Source organism: Sinocyclocheilus anshuiensis, unplaced genomic scaffold, assembly GCF_001515605.1.
Source record: "Sinocyclocheilus anshuiensis isolate Anshui unplaced genomic scaffold, SAMN03320099.WGS_v1.1 scaffold2630, whole genome shotgun sequence".
NCBI classification, from domain to species: domain Eukaryota; kingdom Metazoa; phylum Chordata; class Actinopteri; order Cypriniformes; family Cyprinidae; genus Sinocyclocheilus; species Sinocyclocheilus anshuiensis.
The window spans coordinates 351,322-361,922 of record NW_015537938.1 but is presented as its reverse complement, the minus strand read 5'-3'; the positions used below and the strand labels follow the sequence as shown (position 1 = coordinate 361,922).

General features: G+C 36.5%; 1 protein-coding gene across 1 annotated transcript in view; it reads left to right on the top strand.

Moving 5' to 3' along the window:
* The window catches only part of LOC107660711 (C-type mannose receptor 2-like), a 29,133-nt gene continuing 18,532 nt past the window's right edge, over nucleotides 1–10,601 (top strand). Inside the window, exons 1-2 of the mRNA XM_016450108.1 lie at nucleotides 1–263; nucleotides 7,089–7,523. Coding sequence (XP_016305594.1) covers nucleotides 143–263; nucleotides 7,089–7,523 — 556 coding nt within the window. The 5' untranslated portion in view covers nucleotides 1–142. The remainder of the gene's footprint in view (nucleotides 264–7,088; nucleotides 7,524–10,601) is intronic.

Sequence of the window (10,601 nt, the reverse complement as noted above, 5' to 3'; positions counted from 1 at the left end):
CATTCACTCTGAGCTCATCACAGTCCACGCACACAGCGACACTGACACTCTCGAAGCCCGTCTGTTCTTCACCGTTCCTGCTTCTCTTTCTGCGGGAAAGAGGGAAATCCTCTTTTTCTCTCCGTTTCACCTTTCCGCGGGCATGCATCAGCACGGTGGCGGGCACCGGGAGGGCTGTTGGAGTCGCGCGTGGATAAATGCTTGCAGATGCACTGTATATTTATTTCTACTATTAAGCCTGGAGCGGAGCACCGTGCACTCAGGTAGGAAAACATTTACGCTTCATTATCACTTTTATTTCGTTATGCCTTTTTCTGTCTGCTTTGTTGTCATGATTTATAGACGTGTTATGCGATTTAAAAATAATACTAATAATGTGAGGCTTAGTTTTATTTGGGGTGCTGTTGTGTTATGTTGGCTCCGGCTGCACTGTGATGTGGAGGAATGCCACGAAAGTCCAAACTCTTGAGTGGAACCAGATGTGAGAAGAGGAATAGAGACCGGGGGAGGGGAGTGCGAGCGCTGGTGCTGTGCTGGGGCTATTGATTCGTTCCAGTGGCTCGGATCATTTGAATCGATTCACTAAGAGAACTCACTTTGTTGATACTTTCTGCAGGTTACGTAGTTACGCCAATAGGTGGCGAGCTTTTGCGTGGTATTTTTGAGTCATTGAATGGTTGATTTGAATGATTCATTATAAACATGATGTTTTTAATGACTGGAAGCTTTGTTAACTTACCTGGTTAAAGTATAAAAGACGAAACTCGGGTAAAAAAATGGTGTTTAAACAAAAGCGCAACATGTGTTGCAAGCTGTGTCAGCTGCATACTTTCTTCCAACAAACTATAGAAATAAGACACTTGGTTCATTTCTTGGTTCATTTTCTTAACAAACAATATGCTTATTTATAGTTCGCACTCTAATGATATTTGCTCATACTGTATATATTCAGAACAGATAAGAAGTACTTGCTTTAAAAGGGAGAGTTTGTGAACTAGTCAGTGTATGAACGTAAGGAGACTGCTTCGTTCAAAGATTCGTTCAGGAAACTCGTTCACAGACGCAGCACCATCAGCACAGCTTTTATGTTTTATAGTGCAACTTTAGTGGTCGAAGGGACATTTTTCGTTATAAAGGGCCAGTCGTTATGCTTGTTTGCAGAAGCATGTTCTAGGTTTCTCACTGTTCTGTTAACCTGTGTTCTCAAGCGCTTGATTCTCACCCCGTAAGCAGATGTGCCCTAAATATATCCGGTTACACAATAACGAGCCGCAGCTGAGGGCTGTCTACGTCTCGGTGGTCTTGTATAGTTTTTAGTGCTTCGCTCAACTTCACAGTCCAGCAGAGACCGGATAGGTTTTTGCACCTCAGTGTCAGGGACTGTCACAGCCTTATTAAAAAGAAAAAAAGTTTAGAAGAACAGAGCAGTGTTGTTGAGCAAGCTAAAAATACGTCACCAAAGACCTGACGCAAAATGCTGTAGTTGCCAGTGTCACCTCAGGACTTGAGCGTTTTGTTTAATCACAACAACATGATCTACTGAATCGGTTTTCAATTTTGTAGTAGATCTTTTTTAATTAAATAATTTCAATGACTAAAAATTTGATAGGCTATTTTCATCATCAAAATATTGTATTATTATGTAGGCCTAATATTTAAAATGTAATGCTCAATTTAGAATCTGGTTACCCAGTCTGTCATTATCTTTTTTTTTTTCTATAAATTTTGCCGTTTTTATATTTTAATCGGCATGCACATTTTGGTAACAGAAATTAAATACAATACAATTACAATTTAGCACCTTTCTACTGATCATTCAATGCTTTAATTATATATTTAATATAAGTGCTTTTTGGCCCATTGACACTTTAAAATAAAAAATATTAAGTAATTGTTTTAATATTTGGAATTTATTATTGTTGTTGTAATATCATTATTTTTTTGCATCTTTTTAGCTTTTTCTCTAGCTTTAGCTTTTTTTTTTTTTTTAATTGATGATGCTTTTTTAAATTTTGTGTGTCACAAACATGCCAGCACAGTAAAAAACTGGGAGCAGACCCAATATTATATCTGTTTCTGTCTCAGTTGGGGTTGGATCTCAGGTCACAGCTCTGGCTAGGTTAAGGGCTCAGTAACGGGAGCCGAGAAACAAATACTGGCCGGAATTTCCTGTGTGTTGGTCAATCTCTGTGTTTACAGAATAAAAGGATCATCTATACAAAACCCTGACCTCTCTCTGCACCCTTCCTTTTGCTCCCTCACTCCTTTTTTTCCTCCATCTCCCAGCTGGCTTGTTACCTTCCTGCCCCTATCTCTCTCTCTCTCTCTCTCTCTCTCTCTCTCTCTCTCTCTCTCTCTCTCTCTCTCATATCCCTTACTCATTACCCTCCTCCAAAAAGGGGAAGGGAGAAACAAAAATGCATCTGTCATGATAATAAATGTTTAGCTTTGGTAATCAGGGTTCAGGAAAACCACATACCACCACATGACCAAGCTCACACACCCTTTCATGGAGTGGAGTCCCCCCCACTGAGCGCCTGTTTCTTCTGCCTTTTCCATTTTCTGGTATCCTTTGTATTTTTCATGGGGATTTACACCCCAAATTCCAAAGCCATCGACCAGTTTGTAATATGTTGGCGATAGTAGATTTGAAAAACGTACAGAAGTACACTCCTAAAAATAAAAGTTCAAAAAGGGTTTTTTTGCAGTGATCCTACAGAAGAACCATTTTGGTTCTTTAAAAAGCCTTTCAGTGAACAGCTTTTGGAAGAACCTTTGAAGAATCTAAAGAACTTTTTTCCACCATAAAGAAGCTTTTGTGCTCTGGAAAGGTTCTGTGGATGTTGAAGGTTCTTCATGGAACCATATGTCAATTAAAGAACCGTGGTTTTTAAAAGTTTTAAATAGCTGTTTTATCAAAATAAGTGTTGTCTATAAAATAGACAATCTGACTGATAATTTAACCATGTCCTGATAAATCAGTCATTCATTTTGGTTAAATAAGCATGTAAAATAAATGTCTTCTGCATTCTCACAATTTTGTGTAGCTACATCTTATTTGGCATTGTATTGTATAAGTGTACAGTGGTGTGAAAAAGTGTTGGCCACTGAACTCAGGTGTGATAAACCACAGTTTTAACAGGGGGGCAAACACTTCTTCACACAGGGCCATGTAGTTTTGGATTTTGTTTTCCCTTAATAAAAAAAACCTTCATTTAAAAACTGCATGTTGTGTTTACTTGTGTTATCTTTGACTAATATTTAAATTTGTTTGATGATCTGAAACATTAAAGTGTGACAAACATGCAAAAAAATAAGAAATCAGGAAGGGGGCCAGCACTTTTTCACACCACTGTATATATATATGCATGTTCAAATAAATATAGGTCAAATTAATTAATTGAAAAAACATTATTATTATTATAATTTGTTTAATAATAATAATAATAATAAAGACACTTACAGCTACATATTCATAAAAGAAGAGCTATCATCATTATGCCCGTGAGCAAGGTAAGTTACTTAAAACAAGGTTGCTGCAAGAGAATCTTTGCTTTGAATAAAAGCATCTGCTAAATGACGACTTACTTCCAGAACTACTGCATAACATAAAACAGAACAGAAACAAATCCCATGACAACTGCCATAGGATGTCCGTAAATAATACATTAAAGAGCATGCTGTGATAAATGAATAAAAAATAGACAGATTGTAATGTAAAGTGTCTGCAGGTCAGCAGTGGTTGTGTGATTAAAGAGAAATGAATGGCTATGGGTGATTTGTCTGAAGTGATGTTAGAGCACTGAGAGAAAGAATACCATCCATTAGAAGCTTGCCGGACAGTTATTGAGTAGGCTGACAGCTTACAGGAAGGAACATTTTTCAGCCTGTGGTTTTGGCACGAATGCTCCTGAACCACCTTCTTCCGGATGGTAGAGATGAGAACATCCCATGGCACGGATGAGGCTGCGCAGCTAAACGAACTTGTTTTTGCGATCACTGATTACATAATGCTGATGATGACATTGATATGACTAGTGTGGGCGAAATTTGTCTCTGCATCGGAGACTGTGGAATGTCTCCGATTAATTGTTTTCTTAAGGTTTAAAGTGGGCCTAGGCACTGTTAAAACAGGCCTGATTCAATACTTGCCATCTGAAACAGTTACCACACAAACACCAACTCAGAGCTGCAGGCTAACACACACAGGAGAAATTGCTACGATAATGGTATTCCACCCCAGGCAATAACCAATTGTTGTTATCAATTAGCAATGTTCTGATTAGTGTTGTTTGACTTATATTGGTTTTCTAGCAGCCTATGTGCAGAGTGGCTGATTTAATGCTAATATATATATATATATATATATATATATATGTTTCAGACAAAATCTGAAAATGTCTTCCTGACCTGATGAAATTAAAAACTGACCTCATCATCAGAAGGTGGATCATAAATTATTAGACTGAAACACTGTCATTCATCTTTTTGTTTTTATTGAAACGCCCGCAATTAGTCATTTAAGTAAAGCCTTGGTTTATAATGAAGGTATTAAGATGATGCTCATGAAATGCCTGAGCTTGCTTTGCCCTTTATCTGTCAGAAGTGGAGAGAAACTCTTTGATGTTTGTGTGAAGAAGCATGTCTGTACCATCCTTCCTCCTGAAATATGTCTCCCCAGGGCCTTACCTCCACCAATTATATGACTCACTCAGATCACATGATGCCCTCAAATTCTTCTGCTGTTCTGCAGGAAGATGGAAAGACTTGTTTTAATCCCGGTTTGTCACGGATTGCGCGTCATTAATAAGTGGAATCAGGACCTCATGGAAAGAATTGTCCTAGTTACATTTGTTCACATTTTCAACTCTTGTTATTTTACATCTCACTAGTTAAAAACTTGATCTTGGATTTTCCATGTTCTGTTGCCAGATCCTGGTAAAAACTGTTTAAATTCTTTTTCGGAGCCACTGCATATTTACCTTTACATAACACTGATTTACTTTATTTGACATTGTTACAGAACTTCTTAACATTTTTGACAGCATGCTTACTTATGGAAATATATGTTTGAGCATTGATGTTCAGAAAGTCTCCCAGGGTCTCAGTCAACTTTCTGTCTCTGTTTTGTTTTCAAAGTAGAGAAGGTCCTGTTTGTTTTTGGATTGATCCCATTTCCCATTTCCCTGCTCTGTTTGGAAACACAGCTGTGTTTCTCTCGGGTCTTTCTTCAGGCTCTTTTTTCTGTCTCTTTCTTTTGCTCTGATTTTCTTTCTCTCTGACGTTGTGGTTGTAACCTTGCATTCCCCCATGCAGGAATGAGAGGGTGTATGAGAGAGACAGATAAAGAGAGAGAAAAGCAGAATGGAAGTATAAAAAGAAACCAGACTGGTGTTTGGCTCTTCTGCCTTCTGCTTGACTCTCCTCCTAGCCATCTCTTTTGCCTGTCCTTCTCTCACTAAACCACATATACCTAGTCAAATACCAATATATGTTTTTATTCTTACTGTGCTATGAGTATCTGGTTGCAGCTTTATAGTGTATTTTTTCTAAGAAGGCAAGGAAAGGAAGTGCCTAAGAAAATAATCGACAGTACAAAAACAAAACAAATATTGCGAAATATGAGATTAAACTCAGGGACACTAGTAAATAAAGTTTGGCACCAGTAATTAACTTGACAACAGGTTAATGCAGCCTATTATGTTTGCAAACGGTCTAAAAATCATCTGAACAGGTTAAACCAATAAAAATGGATGAAATATGTAAACATATATAACTCATCCATTCAGATATCATCACTTTCAGTCATGTTAAAATCAAATGTACTATAAATTATTATTCTTGAGTAGTTATTTATTGCTATATCTTATAGTAATAAAACTTACGATTTTGATGTGACATTAATATATTTATTCAGCAAGGATGCATTAAATTGATCAAAAGTGCAAGTGGAGACATTTATAATGTTACAAAGGAATTAAGTTCTTTTGAACTTTATAATCATCAATGAATCATGAGAACATATTAAGGAGCACAGCTGTTTCCACGTTTTCAACATTGATAATGAAAAGAGCAGCAAATCATCATATCATAATGATTTCTGAAGGATCATGTGACACTGAAGACTGGAGTAATTATGCTGAAAATTCAGCTTTGCGTCACAGGAATAAATTATATTTTAAAATATATTCAAATAGAAACAATAAAAGAAATAGTAACAATAATTCACAATATTACTGTTTTACTGTATTTTGATAATAAAATGCAGCCTTGATGAGCATAAGAGAATTCTTAAAACAAATTATTAATTTTATAATTAATAATGTATATAGAAGACATAGAAGACCTGCACCACAAGCCACTGATGGGTGCAGTTATGATGAAACCGGGATAAATGTGTGTGCTCACACAAAAGAGGAATATTGCCAATGTCTGCATTCTCTCATGGCAGTTTCTGTTGGGCTTTTCTCTTTTGTTTTTGTAAATTACTATCTATTTGCAGTCAGACATATGATGTGTTCCAAAACCAAAGCATGCAGAGATAAAAAAACAAAAAACAAAAAACAGATGAAAAGTTCCAATTGCAGGCCATATCATACCATAGAGAGCAGCCATTATGAAAGCCACACATACAGAATATGATAACATGAAACTGCAGATTTAATTTTCACCTGTAATTAAATCACTGTTTTACAACTGAGGCAAGTCAAAGCACATACAAGCGTTTTGTGGGATTGTTTGAACAGGATTTGTGCTTTGCTTGTGTTGGATAAGAACTGCTTGAGTGGGTGAAAGAGAATCAAAAGGGGTTTGCTTATTCTACTGCTGTAATAATATACTATGAAAATAGCTGAGTCAAAAACAGTTTTGGTCACATGACATTGAGAGTTTGATGGAAATTGTCTCTGTATGATCAGTCATTTGGTTTAATGGTGTGTAAAATCATGAAAAACCTTTGTAAATGTCTAGGCTGGAATCAAACCTTAATGAGTTTCCATATTTACGATTTCAGGGTTATCAGATTTCTCTTGTACAGTATGTCTGTGTCAGGTAAATAACTTCTCTCTCTCTCTCTCTTTCTGCAACAGCACATACGGATGAATCGGACACTTTTGCGTTTTTCCACGAGGGAGCGCAGGGCTGCCTGGGGGTACGAGATCACATGCTCTACCTCGCTTCTTCCTGCAAGGGTGACGCCCAGCTGTGGAAATGGGTGACCAGGGGGCGGCTCTTCAACATTGGCTCCTCCCTCTGCCTGGGCATCACCACGGGCAACGTGAGCACATTTGGCGACAAGTCACCACTGGGCGTGTTTCGCTGCGACTACGAGCCTCCGCGAGTGCGCTGGACCTGGAGCTGCAGCAAGTTCTTGGAGATACTTGAGAATTACTTGCCCTCCCCTAAATTACTCCTCAACACCGGCAATGTCTCGGCCGCCGGCTCCCCGCCTGCAAGATCCCCCTCCCAAAAGTCTCTGTGGCGAGTCTATGACAATCAAGACCTTTGCGCCAAGTCATACCGAGGTCAGCACATTCAAAGTTGTTGTTCCTTTCTCTCTTTCTCACAGTTACACAATATCAGTAATTTGCCCATCCACACTAAAGGGAATTGCATCCAGTCAGCATTTATTTGATGTTTAATATACATTACCTTTCAGAAGTTTGGGGTTGGTAAGATGTTTTAATGTTTTTAAAAAAAAGTCTTGTATGCTCACCAACGCTGCATTATTTTGTCATAATACTGTACTGTAAAAACAGTGTTTGTTGAAAACAGTTGTGCTGCTTAATTTTTCTGTGGAAACCATGATGCATTTATTTTAGGATTCCATGATGGCTAGAAAGTTCAAAAGAGCAGCATTTATTTAAAATTGAAATATTTTGTAACATCATTATGTCTTTACTGTCTCTTGTGATCGATTTAATGAGTCTTTGCTGAATAAAAGCATTAATTTTTTAGAAAAAATAAAACAAAAGAACAACAAACTTTTGAAGGGTAGAGTACAGCTATGTGGACCAATAAGATCCAATAAGAAACCAAGCAATCAACAAATGTCCTACCACTTGTTTTTGTTGCTGTCACACATATTTATTTATTCATTTACTCATTGATGCAGTGTCATTGAAAATAGAGAAATTAACGATTATGGAAAGAAGAAAGGAGAAAAGGATCAAGAAAAGATTGATTAAAAAAAAAGGGCAAGGAAGGTAGTCCGATGTTTAAGCTAGGCCACATGTCTTTTGGACCTCAGTGATATTTAGACTAGGGTTTTCCGCGTGTGGATGTTTTTTGCCAAGGGCAACTCTAAATTTGTCCTGATTGGCTACTCACCAAAAAAGAAGCCAATTAAAAAGTCTGGCCAGTGTTTGTATACTGTGCTGAGGCCCAGTCGTCTCTCAGTCTGAGTCCCATCAGGCAGTCTGTCTCATAGTGACTAATTTAGTTCTGAAATCACAGCCATTAATTGCTCCAAAGTAGTTCATTTGTGGTTTAGTTAGTTCTCAATGACTGAGGATTTTTTTGTAATGCTGCGGAAGTTCTTTCAGAAGGACTAGGTTTCATTTATTTAACATTACTAATGGACATTGTGGTTTTCAAGTTCAAGTTTATTTCTAAAGCACATTTAAAAACAGCTAAAAGCCAACCAAAGTGCTGTACACTGTCAATAGCACAAATACAATAAGTAAAATATTAATAGCATAATGTCAAATACACATAACATGACTATAACGAAATCAATTAATAAATGCCAAAGTAAAAAGATGAGTTTTTAGACAAGATTTAAACGCAGGTAGAGTGGAGGCCATTCTAACCCTAGTTTTAGAATGGTTTTATAGTAGGCTAAGATCCATTACATTTTTTTAAATTTCATGACGTTTGGTTATGTTAACGTTTCTTGAATGTTTGCATTCATCTGCCAATGTTGATGGAGCAATGTACAAAAATACTCTTGAGAGTGTTTCCTGCACTGTTATTTAGCGGGTGTGCTTTGATGCTACTGAATGCTAGATGCAAGTGATGTTTCGGCTCGGTGGTGAGATTGCATTACATGTGATGGGATACCGGGTGTCACAAAATAATACAAAAAGACAATAATTCGACAACCTCTTTCTACAGCATTGTCTTCGCTGGTTGCATGCAAAAACAAGCATATGACAAGACCACTATAGTCCGATTCATGAACAAATGACTCTTATGAGCCAATTCTTTTGAATGAATCCTTCTCCACCTCATGAGTTATCGGTTTATGTGTACTTAAGACTTAAAGGGATAGTTCACCCCAAAATGAAAATTCTGTCATTAATTACTCACCCTCATGTCGTTCCAAACCTGTAAGACCTTCATTCATCTTCGGATCACAAAGTAAGATATTTTTGATGAAATCCGAGAGCTTTCTGACCCTGCATAGACAGTAACTGGCACCTTCAAGGCCCAGAAAGGTAGCAAGGAAGTTGTTTGTAAGGACATGTCACATGGACTATTTTATCGACTTCCTTACTACCTTTCTGAGCCTTGAAGGTGTCAGTTGTGTTGCTGTCTATGGAGGGTCAGAAAGCTCGCAGGTTTCATCAAAAATATCTGGATTTGTGTTCTGAAGATGAACAAAGGTTTTTACGGGTTTGAAATGACATGAGGATGAGTAATTAATGACAGAAATTTCATTTTTGGGTGAACTATCCTTTTAAATTAGTATTTAAACTAACTGGTTGTTTATATGACTGTGCATAGTTATACACATTTAGATACACATTCAGCACAGAATGATACTTTACAATAAAATACTATTATATTTAATCTATATACAAATTCAGAACAGTATTTAGACACATTAAAATATTTTCTTCATCACTGAATGTAATGAATATTGTTATATTAAATGTTACACATTCAGAACAGAATTTAGTTACAATAAAATTAAATTTTAATTAAAAATATTATTATATTAATTGTTATACACATTTATAACATAATTTAATTGGAATACAATGATATTTTATTTACAATTATTGTATTAATATTAAAATATTTTACTGAACATTATTTTGATAGCATGTTTGTGTAGTATACATAGTTATTGGGGGCTTACAGTTGCTTGCACTAACTGTTTGCACACATTTTCAAAACTTTGCCTCTTTTTTCAAAACTTTACACTCAAATCCAAGAATTGCACACAAAAAATGCAAAATGCCTCGGATCTCTTGCAAAATGAAGCACTGCATTCAAATTATCACAAACACATCTCAAAAGCAAACATTTGTCTTACGTTGCAAACACCTTTGCCATAATTGTATATTTTTGTATATATATATACACAGTTATTCAAAACCTAAAGCTCTTCTTTCATGAGCTCCTATGTACATTTCTGTACAAGATTGAAGGTAATTGGCAGAGAGATGTTGAAAAATTCATGGCAAACACAAAAGCAAGATGGAAACCAAACTTTTTTTTTACTGTCAGCATTTGTGGTTGTGAATACAGTTCTACACAAAATGAAAGAAAAGAAATACATCAACCATGTGTAGTTGTGTAGATGTGTATTTATAGGCCTATTCTAAAGCCATGATTGGTTAGTTTTAAGTAAAGCAATGAGTGTTTGCACATGT